At 40.6% G+C, this 26,347-nt stretch overlaps 1 protein-coding gene across 1 annotated transcript in view; it reads right to left on the bottom strand.

The window, feature by feature from the left end:
- Nucleotides 1-23,398, bottom strand: part of KLHL42 (kelch like family member 42) — a 40,454-nt gene extending 17,056 nt beyond the window's left edge. The window contains exons 1-2 of the mRNA XM_074225699.1: nt 22,389-23,398; nt 3,580-3,773 (exon numbers count right to left, since the gene is read on the bottom strand). Of these exons, the coding sequence (XP_074081800.1) occupies nt 3,580-3,773; nt 22,389-23,227 (1,033 nt within the window). The 5' untranslated portion in view covers nt 23,228-23,398. The remainder of the gene's footprint in view (nt 1-3,579; nt 3,774-22,388) is intronic.
- Between the last annotated feature and the right edge of the window lie 2,949 nt (nt 23,399-26,347).

Below are 26,347 nucleotides of genomic sequence, written 5' to 3'. Positions count from 1 at the left end.
GTCTCCAAAAAGGTTTTATGAAAATTTATCATATATTGTAAAGAGACTTAATTTTTATTTACTGAAAAGTCTCATCTGGCTTAAGGTAGTAGGACATGATTTTCCAGATCTTGATTTTTTTCTCTTATATGAAGAACTATTTTAATAATTAATAATTCTTGGTTAAATGCATATAATTACAGAACTGCTAGGAAGAGCAACCAAGCAAAGGGGATTTCTGAAGGAGTATAAGAGAATACCCAACCCTGTCATCTTTATAAACTTGTATTTAAACCCCTACATATTTCTTCACAGCACCAAACCAGTCCACAATGGGTGTTCTAGCTTGGAATTTTCAAAACTGAAATCATAGTGGGTGGCCCAGGGGAAGCTAAAGGTACATTGGCAGAAGCAGTGTGAAGCTAGAAACACACTAGCAAGTGTTTTCCAGGTCAAATTTAAAGGACATTTGCTCAGCCAAAGCGGTGGGAAAAAAAAAAAGAAAGAAAAGAAATTTCTCAGTGGATCCCTTGCCTAATTTTAGTGTTGGCCTGTCATTTTATATTTTTATGGACATATTTAGCAAAAGGAAAGAAGAATATTTGACATCACTTTAGGAAAATGTAGATTAAGTGTCAATGTTTGCATTCTTCCAATTCACATATGATGCATTGCTGGCTGGTACCCAGCCTGAAAGGAATTAGAATTCTTGGAAACTCACTTACACAGATGATTCTGAGTATTCCCCTTCCCATGAAAACACATCTGCAGGAATCCTTTGGGAGTTATGGACTGTTTTTAGAATACAGAGATGACTACTGCAACCTTACCCCCTAACTAAGCTGGAGGTAAAATGAGTGAGTGCTGGGCATCGTATTTTAGAATTAAATCTAAAAGAAAAATTGAGAATCCTCTTCTCTATAGTACAAAGACACATTCGTTCTAATGCATCACACCAGAATAGCTTCATGAAAGGACAGGACCACACTGTTGATAAACTAGAAAAGAAACAATTTTACTGCTAATATACAGTCTTTGACACCCACCTCCCTAGAGTACACAAATACACACACACACACACACAGACACACACACACACAGACCACTATCCTCCCCAAGACACACAAAACATTTGCATAGTCACACAACTAAACCATTTTAAGCTTTTCCAGGAATCCTTACTTCAAAGGATTACTTCTCCATAACCAAGAAATGTCAATCCAACTCAGAAAGAAGCTCACAAAACAGTCCATTTTTTTCCCTCTTAAAAAAAGGCACCACAAAAAAAAACCCACTTTACTTTTTGAGGCAAGCAGTACAATGTCTCCCATCTATTTGGTGAAAACCCAAATACACAGAACAGGGTTTCACACACAGAAGGCTCTAATTGTGCTTGCTGACTACCCCTTGGGAGAACTGCGTGCTAACTAAAAGTCATTTCACTTCAGTGTTAGCACACACAACCAAATATACCATTAATATACCATTTGTCTTTTATCTACTCTCAATGAAATATTTAAGATGTTTTGTTCTTTCTTTTTGATTGTATCAAATGTAACCCAACCCTGTCCAGTTGTACATTTTCAATGAGTTTTAACAAAAAGAAATACTCCCTTTGTTAGAGAAGCAAGCAATTTCATGTTTTCCTTTTATCTCTATCTGGAGACCACCAATTTTATGTTTGTACCTAAGTTCCTAAGGAAGATATCCCCCAAGGCTCTACCCTGGACCCTCTTTTCTTCTTATTCTTTCTCTTCATCTATTTCCTTCTCTATTCATCTGCCTCCATGGGCTTAATTATCACCTAATGCTGATATTCCCAGGTCTCTCTCTCCTGAGCTCTAATACTATGTCAATAGTTGCTCATTGGTCATTTTGAAGTAGATAATCCAGAGACATTTCATATTTAATATATCTAAAACAAATCTTACCCCCAAATCTACTCTTCTTTGGAACTGTCCAATTTCTCTCAAGGATATCACCATTCTTTCAGTCACCCAGGTTCTCAACTCATAATTGTCTTTAACTCTTCATTCTTCCACAGCTCACATATTCAATCAGCTGCCAAGTCCTGTTCAATTCTATCTCTACAATATTTCCCAAGTCCATTCCCTTCTTTCTATTTACCCTAATTAAAGTCTTTGTGACCTCTTACCTGCATTACTGTAACAGCCTCCTAACTGGTTTCCCTAACTCTTCTTCTAATCCACTTTCCATAAAAGTTACCAAAATGATTTCCTAAAGCACAAGAATAGATATGTTAGAACAGCTAGGTAGCACAGTAGATAAGACTACCAGTCCTGACTAGAAGGACCTGAGTTCAAAACCGCCTCAGACATGTGACATTTACTAGCTGTGTGACCCTAGGGGAGTCACTTTACTCCAACTGCTTAGCCAAAAAAAAAAAAAGATACATCAGTCTCCTTTTCAAGAAACTCCACTATTTCCCCATTTCTACTAGGATCAAAAATAATTCCTCTGTTTAGCATTTAAAGTCCTTCACAACTTGACTCTAACCTAATTCAGCTTAAGGGCCTTTCCCAATTCTGCACAGCTGTTAGTTGTCTGTTTCTCAAATTACCTTGAATGTATTTTGTTTATATAATAAATATACATTATAACCACCAGGAGAATATGTTTCTTGGGCCTTCTTCAGGGCTGTATCCTTTTTGATCTTTGTCATTCCAGCACCTAGTATAATGTCTACAACAGAATAACTAAGTAATTAAGTGACAACAGAATATTTCCTTTTCAATCTCATTTTACAAATGAAGAAACTGAGGCAAACAAGGTGAAGTGAGCTGTCCAGGTTCATACAGGTGGTGTCTGAGGATGGATCTGAACTCATGTTTTCCTCTATTCACTGAACCACCTAGCTGCCTGTTAGGGACTGGTGTGTGTGTGTGTGTGTGTGTGTGTGTGTGTGTGTGTGTGTGTGTACTATAAATTATCATCACCTGATGTCCTCAAGCACCAGAGCCTTATTTTACTGGTTGATTGTAGAATGCCACAGGAGTGGGAGTGGATCAGAGACTAGGGAGGATATTTAAGCACTTGTATTTGGTTCAATAAATGGAGATCTGGGAGATCTTGGTGTACAAGGAAAACTTGTCTCTCTTGTCTCCTGCTCCCTTAACGTTCACCTGGAGAAAGGATAAGCGAGTGAAGAAAGGGACTCGACAGCTGCCCAGTTATATTATTCTATCATGTGTACATTGGACCAAAGGCCACATTTTACATAATTATAACTTGGACTGGTGCAACTTCAAACACAGGATTTATTATTTACACTAATAGAAACCTATCTGATTGTATTAAGTTTCCAGAGGCAGACCCAGCTAGTTCTATAGAATTGTTGACCTTATTTATGAAGGTCCCATCACCACCTTGCCCTACAGACAAACAGTATTTCAGTCTTTTCATTCTCATGATCTAAAACTGTGACTAGCACACAGTAGGTCCATAATGAATACTTTTTGACTGATTGCTTCTACTTTGGCAAGTACATCTGCACTCAAATTGCTGGCATCCTTTGCCCCACTCTAAGCCGCAGGTTCTTAGACATAACTTTTTTTAAACCACCTGGCTCATTTGACTTACCTCTGGTAGTGTATCCTCCAATGACATAGATATTTCCCTTACACTCACAGGCAGAGAATTCAGCCAAAGGATTTGGTAATGGAGCCACAAAACTCCACCAGTCCTGCTCAGGACTGTAACATTCAACATTAGAAACAGACTGCCCACCAATGGCATACAGTTTTCCACTCACAGCCAGAAGCTTGAAGTTGGACCTGAAAGAGAGAGATCAAAACCTGTGACACAGAAAAACATATGGATAACTAAGACAGAGTCTGGAATTCCCCTTGGGATTTGGGATTTTTTAAGAAAATGATTTTTTTTCTGTGATGAATTGAGAACAATACTAATCCAAAAGAGAAGGGAAACTGGATGTTTTCTTTAAGTTTCTTTCCTGTCCTAAATTTCTATATGAAAATAATGTTTCTAAAAACATTTAATGAAAAATAGTTTAATGAAGGCATCAATTCAACAAGTATTTATCAGTGACATTTTTATATCTCCAGCACCATGCTAGAATTACAGGGCCATAATTCCATAGATTTAGAAATGGAAGTAACCTTGAAGATCATCTATTCTATCACTGACATTTTATGAAGAATAATAATAGCCAACATTTATATGTATACATAAAGAGGAGAGAGTAAGGAAAAGAGAGAAAGAGAGTAAAAGAGATTTACAAAGTGCTCATTTGATCTTGTAAGAACCTGTATGATGGGAACTATTATACCCATTTTACAGATGAGGATACTGAGGCAGATAGAGGTTAGTAACTTGCCCAGGGTCATTACACAGCTAATAAGTATTCAAGGCAGTATGTGACCACCAGTCTCCCTGACTTCAAATCCCACACTAGATGTCACCTACATTACACCAAGTAATTGCCTTTCTCAAAGATACACATCATAGATAAAGAGACAAAATCTAAACAAGAGTCTTCTGATTCTAAATTCAGCATTCTTCCTGATCCATTGAAGGCATATTCTCATCAACACTTCGAACATCCTAAGCTAAGTTCTCCCCATTCACACTCATGAGTGTGTTCGACAAGAGAGAATTTCCAGGGTGGCTAGGTGGCGCAGTGGATAAAGCACCGGCCCTGGAGTCAGGAGTACCTGGGTTCAAATCCAGTCTCAGACACTTAACAATTACCTAGCTGTGTGGCCTTGAACAAGCCACTTAACCCCATTTGCCTTGTAAAAACCTTAAAAAAAAAAGAGAGAGAGAGAATTTCCAAGGTGGGGCTAGGTGGCACAGTGGATAAAGCACCGGCCCTGGAGTCAGGAGTACCTGGGTTCAAATCCGGTCTCAGACACTTAACAATTACCTAGCTGTGTGGCCTTGGGCAAGCCACTTAACCCCATTTGCCCCTGAAAAAAAAAACACCTAAAAAAAAGAGAGAAAGAATTTCCTTCCTATCTACTTCAAAATGAATCTCTTCATTCAGACCAGTTTAAATACAGATCCATATATAAATATATTTATAAATATAATGTATATGTATCATATATGTAAATGTTTGTACATACATATACATATCCATAACAGATTAACCAAGCATGTGGGTAAAACTGGTACTGTTGAAAATTATAAAGACTTAGGGGGGGCAGAGCCAAGATGGCGACAAGAAGGGATCAAGTCTTAGGAGCTCTCTGATAAAACTCATAAGCTAAGGACTCTAACTAAACTTTCCAGAGACAGAACCCACAAAGGGACCCAGTGAGGCAGTTCTACTCAAGGTAACCTGGAAAAAGAGCAGAAAGTCTCTGCTCCCCAGGGTTGGAGGGGCATCCCACCAGAGTGAAAGAACTTCAGCCTCCCAGAGGCAGCCCCAGGGCACTGGGAGCCCTGGCTCACAGCAGCGGGGGAGTCTCCTGAGCTGCACCCCAGGGAGCACCAGGCACAAAGTGGGGGAACAGCGGGGACCTCTGCCAGAGCGAGCATGTGGAGCCCAGCCCTCAGGGCACACAGAGAGCAGCTTGGTCTTTCAGCAGCCCAGAACTGGAAATAGAAGCAGAAGTAAGCAGGAGCCCCCAGGGCATGAGCCCATTGAGCTGAGTGAAGAGAGAGAGACTGCTGAGCTCTGTCCTCTGCCCCTGGAACAGGACTCTGGGGCTCTGACCACATTCAGATCCTGATCCCAGTCTAGGCCCCACCATGGAACAACAGGGCCCCCCCACCTCGGCCCTGTGGCAGAGGGGGGGCGCTTATGGTCGTTCACAGACCAGGAGGGAGGACAGAGCCTCACACACTGAGACCCTTGTGGGAGTGTCCTAAAAGCTCAGGAAGGACCCCAAAACCAGGCCCAGGCTGGGAAAATGAGCAAGCAGAGAAATAAGAGGAAGATCATTGAGAAATATTTTGCATATGAGCCCAAGAAAGATCAAAACACTCAGTCTGAAGATGAGGAAGCACAAGCTCCTGCATCTAAAGACTCCAAGAAAAAACAGAAATTGGGCTCAGGCTATGACAGAGCTCAAAAAAGACTTTGAAAATCAAATGAGGGAGTTGGAAGAAAAACTGGGAAAAGAAAGGAGAGAGATGCAGGAAAAACATGAAAATGAAGTCAGCAGCCTAGTCAAGGAAATCCAAAAAAATGCTGAAGAAAATAGCCTGCTAAAAACCAGCTTAGGTCAAATGGATAAAACAGTTCAAAAAGTTATTGAGGAGAAGAATGCTTTAAAAAGCAAAACTGGCCAGATGGAAAAAGAGATAAGAAAACTCTCTGAGGAGAACAAATCCTTCAGACAAAGAATAGAATTTAGGGAGATGGTTGAATTTAACAGAAATCAGGAATCAATACTTCAAAACCAAAAAAATGAAAAATTAGAAGAAAATGTGAAATATCTCATTGAAAAAACAACTGATATGGAAAACAGACTTAGGAAAGATAATTTAAAAATTATTGGAATACCTGAAAGTCATGATCAGAAAAAAAGCCTTGACATCATTTTCAAAGAATTACTACAGGAAAATTGCCCTGATATTCTAGAAGCAGAGGGCAAAAGAGAAATGGAGAGAATCCACCGATCCCCCCCGAGAAAGAGATCCCAAAAAACCAATCCCTAGGAATATTATAGCCAAGTTCCAGAACTCCCAAGTCAAAGAGAAAATATTACAAGCAGCCAGAAGGACACAGTTCAAATATCATGGAGCTGCAGTCAGGATCACACAGGACTTAGCAGCAACTACATTGAAAGCTCCTAGGGCTTGGAATACAATATACCGGAAGGCAAAAGAGCTTAGAATGCAGCCAAGAATGAACTACCCAGCAAGGCTGAATGTCCTCTTCCAGGGAAAAAGATGGACTTTCAATGAACCAGGGGAATTTCAAATGTTCCTTTTGGAATGGCCAGAGCTGAACAGAAGGTTTGATCTTCAGATACAGGACTCAGGTGAAGCATGGAGATTGGAGGAGAGGGGGGAAATATGAGGGACTTAAAATTAAATGAACTGCATGTATAGAAAAATGATACTGATAATATTTATATGAACCTTCTCAGTTAATAGAGCAGGTAGAGGGAGCTTTTATAGTTGAAGCACAGGAGAAAGCTGAATTCGAAGATAAAATATGGTGTAAAAATGGAGTCAATAGAAAAAAGGGAAATGGAATGGGAGAAAGAAAAAGGAGAGGGGGAATAGTCCAAGATATTTCACGTAATGAGATTTTTTTTAATTACAATGAGCTATTGCAATGATATGGAAGTGGGGAGGCAAGGGGGAATGAGGGAACCTTTGCTCTCATCAGAGATGGCTAGGAGAGGAAACAGCAAATATACTCAATGGGGTATAGACATCTGGAGTAAGAAGGAGGGGGGAGCAGGGGGAAGGGGTGGGGATGTGAATAAAGGAGGAGAGGATGGACCATGGGGGGAGAGTGGTCAGATATAACACATGTTCTTTTTTACTTCTTGCAAGGGGCTGGGATTGGAAGGCCTGCCCAGGACCACAGGGCCAGGTGGATTCTGGGCCTAAGGGGTGGTATGGGGGCTCAGGGCTTCTTGGCCCCAGGACCAGGGATCTGTCTGCTGTGCCACTCAGTGACCCTACAGCAGAGTCATAGAGAAAGGAGAGAGAAAATAGAGTACATGGTAGTGGAGAAATAAGAAAGGAGGGAGTTGCAATCAGCAATGGCAACATCGGAAAAATATGGAAATAACTTTTGTGATGGACTTACCATAAAGAATGAGATCCACCCATGACAGAGTTGTTGGTGTTGGAACAAAGACTCAAGCACATTTTTGGTTATGATTATTTAGGGGAGGGTGCAGGGCAAGTGGGGTTGGGTGGTCTGCCTGGGGCCACATAGCAGGGTGATCTTTGGGTGTCTGGGGCCAGATTTGGACCCGGGTGCTCCTGGCTCAAGGGCCAATGCTCTGTCTGCCACCCAGCCACCCCTACCATTATTACTATTTTATTTTATTTTGGGTCTTTTTTTTTCTTCTTTTTGGTTTTTGCAGGGCAGTGGGGATCGGGTGGCTTGCATGTCACATGGCTGGGTGATTGTTGGGTTTACGAGGCTGGATATGGACTCGGGTGCTCGTGGCTCCAGGGCTGGTGCTTCATCCATTGCGCCACCTGGCCATACCTACAATTATTACTATTATTTTTTTTAATTTTAATTTTTTTTCTCTCCCCTTTACTTTTTTTGCCCAAGCAAGTCTATCTGTATTCATGGGGGGAGGGGTATTTTGTTTACTTGTAAACAAGAATATTTTATTAATGTAAAAAAAAGATTTGTACAAAATGAGAATAAAAAATAAATTTAAAAAAATTAAAAAAAGTAGACTTAGGAACAGTTAATATTGAAATGTAAATAGGTTTAAATTTCCTAGAAATCAATGAAGAGAACGTTCTCTTCATTTGGACCAGCATATTGTGCTTTAGACCCTGAGAACAATTTTTTATGTCATTAGACTTCACCTGGGTGGTTGACTTAGTAGGGGGTCCCTTGGCATCATTTTGGTCATATTTCTTCTGATGCCAATGATTCATAAAACCTGATCATGATGTCATTTTTCTCCATGAAAAATAGGGAACTGAAAGAATTAAGGCAGTCTTGTAAATAAGTTTTAAGATTTTACCAGCCCACAATTTGTTTTTACTCTGTACTCCCCAAAAGTACATTGGCAGTAAAATAAATAAAATTAACAGACATTTTATTACTCATCCAGCAGAATCACTTGCCCTGGGCAAATAAGTGAATAGTTATTTTCAAAGCTGAATTAAAAGGCAGTCAAAAAGTAAACAATCCTTCTACCTAGCCCCTAAAATGTTCAAGTGCACTTTGGCCTCTTATGAAATGCTTTTTCAAGTTGTCAAATTTGATTTAAGATGAACTTCACCATATGAAAATAGTCCATGTAATTAAGCAGTAATTCTTTAATGGGGAGAGTTAAAAGTAATACCACTGCTTGGTGTATGCTAAAGTTAGTTTATTGAGCTCTGACCTTAATGCCAAGCCCATTATAGAGCTGAATAATGGGAAAAACTTGAGATTCAAAAAGAATTTGCAGTCCCTTGGGGTGTTAAGACAATAAGGCAAGTACTAAACTGTGTACTTTAATTTTTCCAGTACAATATTATAGAAAAGACACCTAACAAATGTTTTTAGCAATATTAGTGTTGGTGATAACTGGTGAGGTCAATGACCCCAGGAATAAAGAGCTAAGAAGCAGTGTTCGGGGACAGCTAGGTGGCACAGTAGAATCAAATCTGACCTCAGGCACTTAATTACCTAGCTGTGTGACCTTGGGCAAGCCACTTAACCCCATTGCCTTGCAAAAAACCTTAAAAAGGGGGGGGGGGGAAGTATTGTGGATGATTTCCTGATTCGCTGCCCTGATAATTTCCGAGATGATTTCAGAGAACTAAATATCACATTCTGATATAGACTCACTGAGACACATTTTGGGGCATCAACAATGTGGAAATTTATTTGTAGATTTATTTAAGGGATTTCATTTTTATTTCTTTAGTGGGGAGGGGGAGGAAGAGGGAGAGAAAATAAAGACTTTTCTCATTGAAAAATGTAAAATTTAATCTTAAAAAAAGTAGTGAGTTCTGTTTACTGGGAAAACTTGATCAGGACAGTAAGAAGGATAGTGACCAGGTCTTTCAAATAACTAGGGAGGTTTAAATCCGGAGAAAACTTAAATGACACACAATAGCTGCTTTCCATTACGTGAAGGGCCAACCTGTGGAAAGGCATCCAATTTGACCCCAGGGAGGGGAGCCTGTTAGAGAGAGATAGATTTTAGTTGGATGGAACATTTAAGGCTAGCTCAGGAAATAGTGAGGTCTCCCTCAATAGACATGCTCAAGCTGGGGCTAGATGATCCCTGGTTGGTAGCCTGGCAGAGGGATTCCAGGTCAAGTGTCCATTAGGATAAGATGATGGATGGAGGGAGGGGGTTTCCAGCTCTGAGATTCTGTGACTGAGTGAAAGCTTATCCAATGTGGAAACAATACCAGCTGTGAATGGTTATTTCCAATTAAAGCAATAAGGAGGAAAGTGAATGACTGAGGTCAGATCCACATTCAGGCCACGAGGCGGCGCTGCCTACCTGTTATCTTCCTGCTGGAGCAGAGAAATTTGTTCTTTTCAAAGGAAAGAATACACTTAAAATACTAATGATTTTGAGCTGGATTTGTGCTATACAAAGATCTTTAGTCATTTCTAGTTACATGACACATTTGTGTTGATGATCTTTTTTTTCTTCTTTCACATCACTGCCACTTCCCAATAGCTGGCCACCTCACTCTCTGACATGGAGACCTTCCTCAGAACAAATTAAACACAAGCAATCAAAACAAATCAAAACATTGGTCATGCCTGGAAAAGTATGTTTCATAGCACCTTTTTTTTCCCAGGGTGAAAAGGGTTTGATGAAAGCCACCTTATTTTATGTCCAAACCAACCTAGTAGAAACATACTGCCTTGTTATTTTAAGATTACTAGGATTTCTGCAATTTGTTCAATCCCTGGGGGGAAATCAGCTACTTTGAGTTCAATAACCCTATTGTCAGATGAAAGGGCAAAACACCCAAAGAGAGCACATTCCCTCTAGACCAAGATAGTTTACTATAAAGCACCATGTGATTTCTTGCTTATTTAAATTATAGACTCTCTTTGATTGCAGCATCATAATCACTCAAGGTTCCAAGTTCTATTCAATATATAACATATGGAACTTAATTATCAAGAAAATACCTTGTGACCCATTAGTTTTGCTGAAGGTGTGTGGCTAACTTGTGGTTGTACAACTCTAGACTCAAAACATCTGAAACTATTAATACTTTTTTTATTGTTCAACTGAGGTATTAGCGTTAGCATCTGAGTTTAAAGAGAACTCTTCAAAGAGCCTAATTTGTAGTTTAACAGAATGAAACCAGGTGTTTTCCAACTAGGATCTGCCCAACAGCACTTAGAATACAAAGGACTACTGGTCTCCCCACTCCTGCTACTCTCACACCCCCAGCTTCCAGGTAAGGAACAATGGCAATACCCATGGTGGAGAACAGGAATCACAGAGGAAGGGTATCGGTGACAAATGTCTCTGATGACTTGAATTCGTTCATGTTAGAGTATGAGCCAATCCTGAAGCCAGCCTTTTTTTTCTGTTTTGTTTTATTTTATTTTTTTAATTCTCATTTTGTACAAATGTTTTTTTTACATTAATAAAATATTCTTGTTTAAGAGTAAACAAAATACCCCCCCCCCCCATGAATATAGACTTGCTTGGGCGATAAAGTAAAGGGGAAAGAAAAAAAAATTAAAATTAAAAAAAATAGTAGTAATAATTGTAGGTATGGCCAGGTGGAGCAATGGACGAAACACCAGCCCTGGGGCCACGAGCACCGGAGCCCACATTCAGCCCCATAGACCCAACAATCACCCAGCCATGTGACATGCAAGCCACCCAATCCCCACTGCCCTGCAAAAACCAAAAAGAAGAAAAAAAAAGACCCAAAATAAAATAAAATAGTAATCATAGTAGGGGTGGCTGAGTGGCAGACAGAGTATTGGCCCTTGAGCCAGGAGCACCTGGGTCCAAATCCGGCCTCAGACACCCAAAGATCACCCTGCTATGTGGCCCCAGGCAGGCCACCCAGCCCCATTTGCCCTGCACCCTCCCCCAAATAATAATAACAAAAAATGTGCTCCAGTCTGTGTTCCAACACCACCAACTACATCACGGGTGGATCCCATTCTTTATGTTAAGTCCATTGCAAAAGTTACTTCCATATTTTTCCAACATGGCCATTGCTGATCGCAACTCCTTCCTTTCTTATTTCTCCACTAACATGTACTCTATTTTCTCTCTCCTTTCACTCTGACTCTGCTGTAGCGTCACTGAGTGGTGCAGCAGACAGATCCCTGGTCCTGGGGCCAAGAAGCCTTGAGCCCCCATACCACCCCTTAGGTGCAGAATCCACCTGGCCCTGTGGTCCTGGGCAGGCCTTCCAATCCCAGCCCCTTGCAAGAAGTAAAAAAGAACATGTGTTATATCTGACCACTCTCCCCCCATGGTCCATCCTCTCCTCCTTTATTCACATCCCCACCCCTTCCCCCTGCTCCCCCCTCCTTCTTACTCCAGATGTCTATACCCCATTGAGTATATTTGCTGTTTCCTCTCCTAGCCATCTCTGATGAGAGCAAAGGTTCCCTCATTCCCCCTTGCCTCCCCACTTCCATATCATTGCAATAGCTCATTGTAATTAAAAAAAAATCTCATTACGTGAAATATCTTGGACTATTCCCCCTCTCCTTTTTCTTTCTCCCATTCCATTTCCCTTTTTTCTATTGACTCCATTTTTACACCATATTTTATCTTCAAATTCAGCTTTCTCCTGTGCTTCAACTATAAAAGCTCCCTCTACCTGCTCTATTAACTGAGAAGGTTCATATAAATATTATCAGTATCATTTTTCTATACATGCAGTTCATTTAATTTTAAGTCCCTCATATTCCCCCCTCTCCTCCAATCTCCATGCTTCACCTGAGTCCTGTATCTGAAGATCAAACCTTCTGTTCAGCTCTGGCCATTCCAAAAGGAACATTTGAAATTCCCCTGGTTCATTGAAAGTCCATCTTTTTCCCTGGAAGAGGACATTCAGCCTTGCTGGGTAGTTCATTCTTGGCTGCATTCTAAGCTCTTTTGCCTTCCGGTATATTGTATTCCAAGCCCTAGGAGCTTTCAATGTAGTTGCTGCTAAGTCCTGTGTGATCCTGACTGCAGCTCCATGATATTTGAACTGTGTCCTTCTGGCTGCTTGTAATATTTTCTCTTTGACTTGGGAGTTCTGGAACTTGGCTATAATATTCCTAGGGATTGGTTTTTTGGGATCTCTTTCTCGGGGGGGGGGGGATCGGTGGATTCTCTCCATTTCTCTTTTGCCCTCTGCTTCTAGAATATCAGGGCAATTTTCCTGTAGTAATTCTTTGAAAATGACGTCAAGGCTCTTTTCCTGATCATGACTTTCAGGTATTCCAATAATTTTTAAATTATCTTTCCTAAGTCTATTTTCCATATCAGTTGTTTTTTCAATGAGATATTTCACATTTTCTTCTAATTTTTCATTTTTTTTTGGTTTTGAAGTATTGATTCCCGATTTTTGTTAAATTCAACCATCTTCCTAAATTCTATTCTTTGTGTGAAGGGTTTGTTCTCCTCAGAGAGTTTTCTTATCTCTTTTTCCATCTGGCCCATTTTGCTTTTTAAGGCATTCTTCTCTTTTAGGTTTTTTTTTTTTGCAAGGCAAATGGGGTTAAGTGGCTTGCCCAAGGCCACACAGCTAGGTAATTATTAAGTGTCTGAGACCGGATTTGAACCCAGGTACTCCTGACTCCAAGGCCGGTGCTTTATCCACTATGCCACCTAGCCGCCCCTAAGGCATTCTTTTCAATAACTTTTTGAACTGTTTTATCTATTTGACCTAAGCTGGTTTTTAGCATGCTATTTTCTTCAGCATTTTTTTGGATTTCCTTGACTAGACTGCTGACTTCATTTTCATGTTTTTCCTGCATCTCTCTCCTTTCTTTTCCCAGTTTTTCTTCCAACTCCCTCATTTGATTTTCAAAGTCTTTTTTGAGCTCTGTCATAGCCTGAGCCCAATTTCTGTTTTTTCTTGGAGTCTTTAGATGCAGGAGCTTGTACTTCCTCAGCTTCAGACTGAGTGTTTTGATCCTTCTTGGGCTCATATGCAAAATATTTCTCAATGGTCTTCCTCTTATTTCTCTGCTTGCTCATTTTCCCAGCCTGGGGCTGGTTTTGGGGTGCTTCCAGAGCTTTTGGGACACTCCCACAAGGGTCTCAGTGTGTGAGGCTCTGTCCTCCCTCCTGGTCAGTGAATGACCATATGCGCCCCCCTCTGCCCCGGGGCTGAGGTGGGGGGGGGGGACTGCTGTTCTATGGGGGGGGGGGCGAGACTGCTATCAGGATCTGAATGTGCTCGGAGCCCCAGAGTCCTGTTCCAGAGGCAGAGGACAGAGCTCTGCAGGCTCTCTTCACTCCCCTCCCTCAGCTCAATGGGCTCATGCCCTGGAGGCTCCTGCTTACTGGCTCCGCCAGCTTCTGTTTCCAGATCTGGGCTTGCTGAAAGACCAAGCTGCTTGCTGTATGCCCTGAGGGCTGGGCTCCACGTGCTTGCTCTGGCAGAGGTCACCCCCACCTTGTTCCCCCACTTTGTGCCAGGTGCTCCCCAAGGTGCAGCTCAGGAGACTCCCCCGCTGCTGGGAGCCAGGCTCCCAGCGCCCTGGTGCTGCCTCCGGGAGGCTGAAGTTCTTTCACTCTGGCGGGCCACCCCTCTGGCGGCCGCCCCTCCCACCCTGGGGAGCAGAGCCTTTCTGCTCTTTTCCAGGTTACCTTGAGTAGGAGAACTGCCTCACTGGGTCCCTTTGTGAGTTCTGTCTCTCGAAAGTTTAGTTAGAGTCCTTAGTTTCAAGTTTTATCAGAGAGCACCTAAGACTGGATCCCTTCTTGTCGCCACCTTGGCTCCCTTTTTTTTTTTAATCATTTACTGCACTCTCTTTCTCTATCAATTTCATGTACCAGTCACTTCTTTCTATTCCTTTATTTCTATTTTTCCTTCTTTGCTTTTCTTGGGGCAGAGACCTAGTTTGGTGAACTTTAAACTACCCAGAATCAGAAGTGAAGATACTTTGTAATCCAGTCTCCAAGGTACCACTATCAGAGGGAAGGGAATCAGAAAGTATGGAAATAGAAAACTAGGAACTTTGCAACTAGGAAAAATCAAGGAAAAAATAGAATGAAATTACAAAGATCTCAGAAAGAAGAAAACGCAAAGGCGTTAAAAATATAAAAAAAAAGCAGAAGGAAAAACATTAACAACAGAAGAAAATATGGTCTCCAGCTTTAGTAAGTAACCTAGAGATCTACTAAATAAATATTGCAACACAAAGGAAAATGATCCAACACTTGAAGAGACAATGACCCTGAGAAACTTGAGGAGAACATGGAACCATAACAGAAATGAGAATTATGAAAACAGAATGTATGACCCACAGAGTAAAAATCACTGGCAAAATAGAAAAACTTGAATCTCTAATGGAGTCTCACCAAAAAAATAAAGAAAACAAAATTTATTGGAAATCCAAATATTCAGAAGGGGAAAACAATCTAAAAGAAGAGAAGGAAGATAATAATATTTAAAAATATGCTCATTATGCAAGTCAAACATACTGATCTCAAAGACAGGATGAAAAAGAACATGGCAGGACAAAAACGTTAATACTTTAATTCAGTAAATAATAAGTTCTGTGTTCAGAACTTCTGAACACAGAAAATAAAATATCAGTTCAAAGAATCATCTACTATCTCCAGAAAAAAAAAAACAAGCCTACAAATTCCAGGACATACAGAGTTAAATTTAACAATTCAATTCAGAAACACCAAATTCTGCAAGAAGACCCTTCAGTATAGAAGAACAGACATTCAAATGATGCAAAACTACTTAATCTAGATCCACCTAGAGTGGACCTAGTGGAATAATGGGTTTTTGAAGAGCAAAGGAACCAAGAGTGACCTACCCTGAAATAAGTATGTTTTTTTTAGATTTTTTTTTCAAGGCAATGGGTTTAAGTGGCTTGCCCAAGTCCACATGCTAGGTAATTATTGAGTGTCTGAGGTCGAATTTGAACCCAGGTACTCCTGACTCCAAGGCCAGTGCTCTATTCACTGCACCACCTAGCTGCCCCTGAAATTAAGTATTTTAAACATGCTGGGAAAGAAAACCAGTCCTGAAGACATTATTTACTTCTCAAAGACCCCAGACCAAGTCACTAATGTAGCAGCCAAGGACAGCAACAGAGCAACAACAGAGAGCCAAGTGACTTCTTTCTAAATATAAACATGGAGATATGAGTGAAAAGACAGGTGGAGTTAGTGGAGAGGCAATATATACAGAATCTAGTGACAGGTGAGCCAGTGTTTTTTTTTTGGTGGGGCTACATTATAAATGGGACTGTGCATGAAAGGGAGAGAGGAGCAAGGAAATGCCTGGGACAATTCAAGGGTTAACAGAAAGGGGAAGATTACTACCAAGGATCTCAGGAAGAGAAGAGTCTTCAACAAAGTAGGTAAGAAAAGGAAGGATTAAAAAAAGGGAGGGGAGGATAAAAAAGGTCTTGTTTTGGTGGTGGTGGAAGATTCTACTGATGAATGATCCTTTGGATGAAGAGAGGTGTTCTTGACCAAGAAAGATGAGGACTTTGTGCAGTGTGCTGCCTAGTTTTGGTACTTGAAAAAAATAACCTGTCCTATGTCAGATGGTAGGAAGGGGAAGGAAGGGAAAGTTGGAACTCCTGGGGGCAATAGCACCTTGGGGAATGGGAGGGCTGGGGGGGGGGGGCAAAGAGAAGATTTTGAGGCAAATGTAGAAAGAAGGTACAAAAAAATAAAGAAAATACAGAGACCAGATAAGGGGGTGTTGAAGCAGAAAATGAGGTTCTAGAGGTGACAGAAGATGGATCATGAAAAAAGTGAGGGAAATCTCCTTGGAAAGAGGTATGAAAAATGAAATTGGGGAAAAAACTAATGAACAAGATGAGTTGAAGGGGAAGAGAAGGGGAATCTATGTGACAGAAGCAAAAAGGGGGATAAAAAAAGGAAGCCACGTTATATTGATAGTAATTACAAACAACAAACTAATATCAGTAATAAATGTATATGCTGCAACACCTTAGTATCTAAATTCAAATAAGAAACATTAACTGAACAAGACATTAAAACAGTAACAATAGTGATAGGAGACTTCAGCACACCTCTCTCAATTTTGGAGACCTAACAGAAAGATAAACAAAAAGGGCCAAGATGGAAATGAACAAGTAGCTAGAGAAACTAAAGTCAAAAGACTTAAGATACTTTCTTAAAAGGACTACAAAAGAATATAATATGTTTTCAGAAGTTCTTGGAACTTTTACCAAAACTGACACTGTATTAGGGTATTATATTAGAGATATTAGAAACAAATGTAAAAAGGCAGAATTGGTAAATGCATCCTTTATAGACCATAAAAAAATGAAAATAGTCACAGGTTCAGAGATCACAAATAGATCCATAGGAAGACAAGTGGATCAAAGAACAAATCATAGGAAAAATTCAAAAATCATGTAATAGAAAAGAATGATGAAACAATACACCAAAATTTCTGGGACACATACAAAGCAATCCTTACAGAGAAAATTACATAACCAAATAGAAAAAAAGAGATAAGATTAATGAATCGAATATACATTTTTAATTAGAAAGCCAACAAACAGGGCAGCTAGGTGGTGCAGTGGATAGAGCACCGGCCCTGGAGTCAGGAGTACCTGAGTTCAAATCCGACCTCAAACACTTAATAATCACCTAGCTGTGTGGCCTTGGGCAAGCCACTTAACCCCATCTGCCTTGCAAAAACTAAAAAAAAAAAAAAAAAAAAAAAACATTAGAAAAGAAATAAATTATTTTTTAAAACAGAAATGGTAAACAAAACTATAAGCTGGTTCTTTAAAAGATTAATGAAATTGATAAATCTTTAATGGATTAAAAAGAGGATAGGAAATTAAATAAACAGCAAATAAGCAAGGTGAAATCACAACAAAACCAGAAGAAATAAAAAGAAACAATATATTATGTACAATTACATGCTAACATAACTGAAAACACAAAAGAAATAGAGAAATAGCATCAAAACTATAAAATATTCAATAACATAGAGAGCTTTTAAATAACTCAATTATTAAAAAAGGAAATAGATCTTCTCATAAAGGAACTACTAAAGAAATAAACTTCCAAGAGATTCACAGAATGCTATCAGACTTTTAAAGAACAATTAGAACCCACACCACAAATTATTCCCAAAAACTGAAAAAGAAAGCACCTTATATGAATCCTATTATAATGCAAAAAGTCATCTCAGTAACTAAACCATGGAAAGATAAAAACAAAAGGAAAACTAATACAATTAAAGAATACTGAATCAAAAAAACTAAACTCACAGTTTTTTGATTCAAAGTAATTTTTCCAGGAAGTCAGTTCATTATGAGTAAATGGGCTTTATACCATGGAAGCAAGTAGGATTCACCTTAATTAATCATATTAAAAACCAAAACTCCCAAAACCACATCAACAGGTACAGAAAAAGTTGCTAACAAAATACAACAGCCATTTATGCTTAAGGAAAAATGAGTACAAAATATAGCTATAGATACTACCTTTTTATATCATAAAAACATCTTTATAAAACCAAAAGTAAACATCCTATGCAATAAAGAAATACTGTATAACTATGGGAATAAACTAAGGATGCCGACTCTCCCTACTACTGTCTGATATAGTTTTGAAAATGCTAGCAACAGTCACAAGATAAGAGAGAAATAAAGAGAAAGTAAATATGATAACTTGAAAAATCCTGAAGAATCATCAAAGAGGGGCAGCTAGGTGGCACAGTGGATAGAGCACCAGCCCTGGAATCAGGAGGACCTGAGTTCAAATCTAGCCTCAGACACTTAATAATTACCTAGCTGCTGTGTGACCTTGGGCAAGTCACTTAACCCCACTGCCTTACAAAGACCAAGAAGAAAAGAATCATCAAAGAGAGGCAACTAGGTGGTACAGTGGATAGAGCAATGGTCTGAGAGTCAGGAGGACAGGAGTTCGAATCCAGCCTGAGACATCTAATAGCAATGTGACTTTGGGCAAGTCATTTAACCCTGATTGCCTCATATCCAGAATCATCTCCAGTTGTCCTGATTCATATCTGGTTATTGGACCCAGATGCTCCAGAGGACCAAATCCAATTCATGTGCTTGTCATGGCATCACCTCCCTGATGTCATGGTCTTCTTCAAGAAGGAAGGACAGGGGGTGGCTAGGTGGTACAGTGGATAGAGCACCGGCCCTGGAGTCAGGAGTACCTGAGTTCAAATGTGGCCTCAGACACTTAATAATTACCTAGCTATGTGGCCTTGGGCAAGCCACTTGACCCCACTGTCTTGCAAAAAAAAAAAACCTTTAAAAAAAAAAAGGAAGGACAGCCATGTCCAATAAAGTGGTAAACAAACTACCTACAAAAAAATTTCCTTATGTGATAAAAATTTCTGAAAAAACTGGAAAACATTCTAGCAAAAATTAGGGTTAGACCAACAACACTTTTACAATATATTATACACTCTAAGTTGGTGAAAGATCAGACCATAAAGAAAAAAAAAACAAATTAGAAGAGAAGCAGATCATATCATATACCTACCATAACTATAGGCTGGGGATGTATTCTGAATCAAAAAAGAAACAGAAGCAATTACAAAAGGAAAAAATAGAAAACTTTGAATCACATTAAAGTGAAAAGCTTCGGGGCAGCTAGGTGGTATAGTGGATAAAACACCGGCCTTGGAGTCAGGAGCACCTGGGTTCAAATCCGGTCTCAGACACTTAATAATTACTTAGCTGTGTGGCCTTGGGTAAGTCACTTAACACCATTGCCTTGCAAAAAACAAAAAACAAAAAACTGAAAAGCTTCTGCACAAACAAAATGAATGTACCAATATTAGGAAAGAAAAAAGTTGACAAGGATTTGGTATTCAAGATACCTAAACAATAAATATATGAGCTTATTAGCCATTCCAAACAGTTGTCAAAAAAATTGCAATTAGGGAATGATTGAAGAAATTATGGTATATGAATGTGATGGAGTACTATAAGAAATCATAAGGAGCTGGATTTCAGAAAAGCCTGGAAAGAGTTTCATGAACTGATGCTGAGTGAAGTGAGCAGAACTAGAAGGACATTGTACATTCTATCAGCAACATTGTATGATGATCAACTATGATGGACTTGCTCATTTCAGCACTGCAATAATCAAAGATAATTCTAAAGGACTTGTGATTCAGCACTGCAATAATCAAAGATAATTCTAAAGGACTTGTGATGGAATCAATATACCATCCGCATCTAGAGAAAGAACTATGGAGTCTGAATGAAGACCAGAGTTTACTATTTTCAATTTTAAAACTTTGTTTTATGTTTTATGGGTTTTTTCCTTTTGATCTGATTCTGCTTTTATAACATGATTAATATGGAAATATGTTTAACATAGTTATACATGTATAACTAACATTAGACTGCTTTTATCAGGGGGAGAAGGGAAGGGAGGGAGGAAGAAAAATGTGAAACTCAAAAAACATTGAAAACTATCTTTGTATGTAGTTGGAAATTTTAATAAATTTAAAAATAAAAAATAATATATCTATTGTTGTTTGTCCTTCATTCTTGAAAAGGATCAAGGCATCAGAGATGTAAGAACATGACATGCAAGTAAATTGAAGAGGGGAAAGACTGAAAAATCACCAGTCTTACTTTTCTCCTCCTGCATCATCTGGGTCCAGTGGTCAGATATAGATCAAGAGGACTGGAAATGGCCCTCAAATGTTGGAAGAGCTTAGCTTTTGAAGCTAAGGTCTTTAACAGTTAAAATAACAATATCCTCTGAACCAGAGTCTCCATTACTGTGTTTATTTCAAGAAAATCATTAATAAAAAGAATATCTACACATATACCTAAATATTTATAAAAGCAACTTTTTATAATAGCAAAGAGTTAGAAACAGAGCAAATTCTCATTGAGGAAAGGCTAAATAAATTGTGGGTCACGAATGTAATGGAATTATTACTATACTTTAAGAAATTATATATGGGATGAATACAATAAAGTATTCATCAATAACTTTTGATGATCATACAGTACTTTTCTATGAATTGATATTCATACAATAAATAAAGATCTAATGCAGAGTGAAGAATAGCCAAGAAAACATGCATAATGACAACAATATAAATAAAAAGAACCATGCACACAAAAATGACAGTGAAATATAACAAAATTATAAACATTAAGCATGATACAAATCAAGAAATATAAAAGACCATCCCCAACCCACCCTTGGTGGAGGTAGGAGGTCTACACATGTGGTTGTTTGCATGTTTTGGGGCTTTATCAATATGTTGATCAATTTTGCTTATTTTTTTGTTATTCTTTTTTTTCTCCATCTTTTTGTCTCTAAAATAATTGGAGATGGTCCTGGATATGAGGCAAATCTTTGGCCTAAGGTCACACAGCTAGTAAGTGTCAAATGTCCTCCTGACTAAGGTACTATCTACTGTGCCTCCTATAAAAACTTAATTTTTTAAAGGAAACTATGAGTAACAGCAGTACAATTCTAATGTATTTCCTAGGAAAGCATTGTTATATATGGGCTTCTGGACTTGAAAGTCAGGAACACATTTTCCTAATTTCAAATCCAGCCTCAGACACTGTGTGACCTTGGGCAAGTCATTTAACTGTTTGCCTCAGTTTCCTCATCTGTCAAATGAGCTGGAGAAGGAAATGGCTAACCACTGCAGTATCTTTGCCAAGAAAACTCCAACTGGAATCATGAAGAGTCTTGCACAATTGAAACAATGTGGTATATAATAGAGTTGGGTGACCTGAATTTGAATCCCCAGTGCCACCCATGACCATACCTGTATGACTGACCTTAGAAAAATCACAACTTCTCTAGGACCTAGTTGTCTCATCTGGAAAATTAGACTAGATCATTTTACTTTTCTAGTTCTTTGTATCCTCTGGAGGATAACTGTACCCTGAGGCTTACCTGTCTAACTGATGAGTCTCAGACAGGAAATGTCTAATCATGGGAAACTTCAGCCCTGCTACTCAATTAACTTCTTGTTCCACCTCCTTTTCCTTCTCTCCCTCCCTCCCCTCTAATGCTCTTTGCTCCCCATCTTTGGGCAGCTCCCCTTCTTTGTTTTGCCTTTTTCTATTAGCTTGTAAATTCTTGAGGTTAAGGATCATGCTCTCATTACAGTGTATGTTCGATTTATTTACCTAGCATCTAAATCTATGAGCCTACGACTTGTATGTTCAGATCCTAAGAGGTCCTGCAATGATGGAAGAAGTAGTCCCTTAGAAATTTTGGCTAAAAATGATCAGTTTAAGCTGGTCATATGTGGCTGCAGGACTACAGATCAAAAGAAAAACTCCACTTTTCTCATGAAATGTCTCTCTTGTAAGGTGTGACTACTAGATGTCTTAGTGCATTCATAGAAAAAGCCAACAACAAGAGTCTACTGTAGACCTGGTTTTGCTCATACGTCCCTAGCTTGTTCTTCCTAAAATTAAGGGAATAATCCTAATCTTCAAAGCCACAGAAGTGAATGAGTTGATGCAATGACCCAGGGGTGGCATCTCCAGATTATCACCACTCTTTGCAATGCCACTCACTAAGGGCTGAGGAAGGTTTTTGTGGGAACAATTGGATCTGGCTTACCTCTTTTGGTTCATCGAAGCCACCTGACTCCACTCGTTTTTGCAAGGGTTATAGCAGTGGGCTGCAGAGATCTCCTGGCTGGTGATCCTATAACCTCCCACTATGAAAAGGTAATTGTCCAGGACGGCAGACCCGTAACCCCTGACGTTGAACAGATCAGGAGGCAGCTGGTTGGCCAAAGGCAACCACCGCAGGGCCGCCTCGTCATATTTAAGCATGGACCTCGGCTCTCCCTGCTGGGGCTGCGGGGCCAGGGGCCTCGCTAAAAAGTCTCCCAGGGCTACCAGCACAGCCTTGCCTTTCATTCTGCCCTCCCTCAGCTTCTGCTTGAGGCCGGCCTCCCCCGGAGCCTGTGGAGGGCTGGCCAGGAGGTGGAAGTGGGGGCTGCGAAGCACCTGGTGGTAGTGGGCGACCATGAAACGGAGGCAGGCGCCCTGGAGGTCTGGCAGGCCGTACACCTGCGCCAGGCGGTGCAGCTCCAGGCAGTTGTCCAGCCGCACCTGGGACAGCAGCAGCTGTAGCAAGGGGGTGACCTGCAGGAAGGAGGCCGCCTCCACCAGCTCCTCCAGCAGGCTGCCCTCCTCCCCTGCCCGCGGGCCCAGAAACCAGTCCGCCCCGCTTCCTCCGGTGTTGATGAAGTCCAGCACAAGCTGCAGGCCCGGGGCGCTGAGCCCCCGCAGCTGCTGCACCTCGGGGCCCCCGGGCTGGGCTCCTCCTGCTTCCCGCATGCCCGAGCGGTACAGAGCACGAAAGTAATCGCTCTGCTCGATGAGCTTCTTCTTGCTCACGGGGTAGCGGCGGCCCTCCAGCAAGATCTGCACCACCTCCTCCGCGGACATGGCCGAGGCGCCCCCCAACAGGGTGGGGGCCCCCCAGCCCGGGACCGGGGTCAGCGCGGAGCTCCCCGGCTCCGCCCCGGAGGGGGGAGGGGAGGAGGTGCAGCTCCTGGCCTGGGGTCCGGCGGGAGAGTCCGCCACAGCCCCCCCTTTCTCGCTTCCTCCTCCAGCTGCGGCTCCTCCCCTTCCCCTCCCCCTGGCCCCGGCCCTACTCTTCCTCCTCCTCCTCCTCCTGCTGGGCCTCCTTGCTTCTGGCTAGCTCGCTCTGCGCCCCTAGGGCTTGCTTCTTCTCTCCCCCCCCCTAGAAAGTACGAAACCCCCAGTTCCTGAACATCCTTCCTCCGCTTCCTCCTCCTCGCTCCCCCTGGACCCTGGCCGAGAAAAGCCCCGCAAGCTCTGGACCTGTCCACGGGGACAGGCCTCCCTAGGACAGGGAGGCAGGCCGGGCGGCCGAGCCTCCACTCCCCGAAGCTGCAACCCGGAGCTCTATGAGCTGGTGACCCGCAGAAACCCATAGCAGCACTCAAGCGGCATCTGCAGCGGCATCTGCAGCTTGTCTTCTGGCTGGCTTTGGTCCCGATGGTGACCACGCTCTGCCCACCAAGGCCCCTAGGACTTCTGAGATAACAGAGGGAAAGGCGGTTTGTGCAATAGGGTGGGTGGGGCAAACCTCCTTCCTAAAGGAGGAAAAAGGAGAAGGGGGCAGAAATGTAATAGAGGAAATATTAGGGGGGAAAATATTATCCTTAATATTTCCTTCTCTTCTGGTCTTGCATATTCTGTGTGTGTCGGATTTCCATTCCATTGTTAGCTAGAATAGAACCCATTATTGGGTGACCTGGAATCTATAAAAGGAAAACTAATTTACTAGAGAAGGAGATCGGTGTGCCCTTCCATTATATTTTGATACTCTGATTAGATACTTCCCTAAACTCAGCCCCAAAGGTTATCTCATCAAAAAGTGATATCAAGATTTAACTCCCCAAAACTGTAACAATATAGAAAATATCTATTCTTTTTTTCTTAAAAGAATTGACATTTCTTCTTAGTTTTACTAGTTTTCCTTAAGAGAGCTAACCCTAATAAGAGCTTAAATAACTTCCTGATACTTTTAAACAACAACAATATGTAATAAACTTTCATGTCTCAGTCAAAAGTCTGTGTGGGGAATTCATTCCCGACTTTCCAAAGATTCAGGCCCTCTTTCTCTCCTTCATCAATATGAAGAAAAGTGGTACAGTAATAGTAAACCCATGTCAGATAAGAAGCTATGGAAGCTCCACCTTGGGCCCTTGAACAAGATATTCAGAGGTGTCCATATAGTTCAATCTGTGCCAACATGCAGCCTTTGCTAAGTATCTCTAGTGAAGTGGAACCCATTTCCTCCAGAGGCAGTCAGTTCCATTTTAGGATAACTCTACAGTAAAAATATTTTTCCATAGATGGGACTGAAATCTCCCTTTGGTACTTGTTTACTTAGCTAGCTTCAGATCCAGCAGATAAAATCTGATCCCTCTTCTGTAAAACAATACCTCAAACACTTTAAAAACTACTGCCCCAGGCTTTTTCTCCTTCTGGTAATGCTTAAGCACCTTCAAAGTCCTAGTTGTCCCCTTTGCCTGTCAATGTCCTTATATCACCCAAAACTGTCCACAAAAGATGTGACCAAAAGAGGCAGAACACAATAGAACTAAAGGATTCTCACTTTCCTATTCCTTGTTATTAGGACTAAGAGAGGGGGCAAAGTCTTTCAAAATGCAAAGTAATTATCACCTTAGATTATTCTGACTGTTGTTGTTTGAGCTGTAGCACTGTTTATATTGCACAAATTTGACAAGTCCTTTATATGTAACATTGCTTTCTGGGAGACCAGGTAGTAAAGTCTGTGGTATTCAAACAGACATTTCAAAATCATGGAAATAGGAATGTTTGACCTTGGCACTGTGAACTCCTTTTACCCCCAATCAATAAGCATTTTCCTATAACAATATTAATTTAAAAAATACAGAACTCACTATTCCTTTTATATGTAATAGTCATGCAAATTTCTTTACTTTTTCTTCACTCCCCTCATAACTACCACTAGACACAAATATGTACATTTATGTAAAATCATTCTATACTGATGCAGACAGCACCTTCCTTCATGTCCTTTGTAATTAATTTGGGTATTTATAATAGTCAAAATGACTTAATCACTCAAAGTTGTTCATAAAATTGTATTGTTCTGCTCATTTCCCTCTTCATTATTTCCAACAAGTCTACCCATGTTAATCTAACATCATCAAGCTCATCATTTCTTATGGCACAACTTAGGACACACCGAACTCTGAGTAGGAGACATGCCAGAGAGAAGCTCGCTTGATGAGCCTTACCAGTAACTAACAAGAAGTATAGAGCTGGGGTAAAGTGTTCACACAGAACAAGGTACTCTTCCCCTGACTCTGTGTCTCCTGTGCATCACAACTTGTGGATTTCTACTGCATATGATAGTAATTATTAATAATAGCTAGCATTTAGGGTTTGCAAAGTGCTATACATATATTATTTCATTTGACCCTCACAACAACACTGTGAGGTAGGTATCTTATTAACCCTATTTTTCAGTTAATAAAAAGGAGACAGACACAAATTAAGTGACTTGTCATGAGGCTAGATCTGAAAGCAGATTTTCTTGACTCCTGTTCTCTGAGTCTATCCACTAGTTATCTAGGTGTCAATCACCCGACTGGAAGATTAGGAGTGACAACCCTCTCTCAACCCCCAACATATAGGAATACTTAGATGACACTCCAACCCATCCTTACCTCTTTACTTGCTAAAAGCTTATTGTTTTCCGTTGTTCTCAAAGAAGATCTTCAGGGAGGTGATGCCATGACAAGCACATGAACTGAATTTGAGTGAGGTAGACTTATGCTAGGACACCAGTCTCACTTTCTCCTCCAGAGCCAGATATGGATCAGGACACCTAGAGATGGTTCTGAATGCAGTGGGAGACCTTGGCTTTTTAAAGCTAGGTCTTCCCTAGGTCACAGACCCTGTATCCTAAGGCAGTGAGAGCACAGGGTTATTAGAAAACTACATCAGAAATTAGCAGAAGCAACAAGGTGTAGGAGTAATGCC

This window comes from Macrotis lagotis, chromosome 2 (genome assembly GCF_037893015.1).
Source record: "Macrotis lagotis isolate mMagLag1 chromosome 2, bilby.v1.9.chrom.fasta, whole genome shotgun sequence".
NCBI classification, from domain to species: Eukaryota; Metazoa; Chordata; class Mammalia; order Peramelemorphia; family Peramelidae; genus Macrotis; species Macrotis lagotis.
This window is presented reverse-complemented; position numbering and strand designations above follow the sequence as displayed.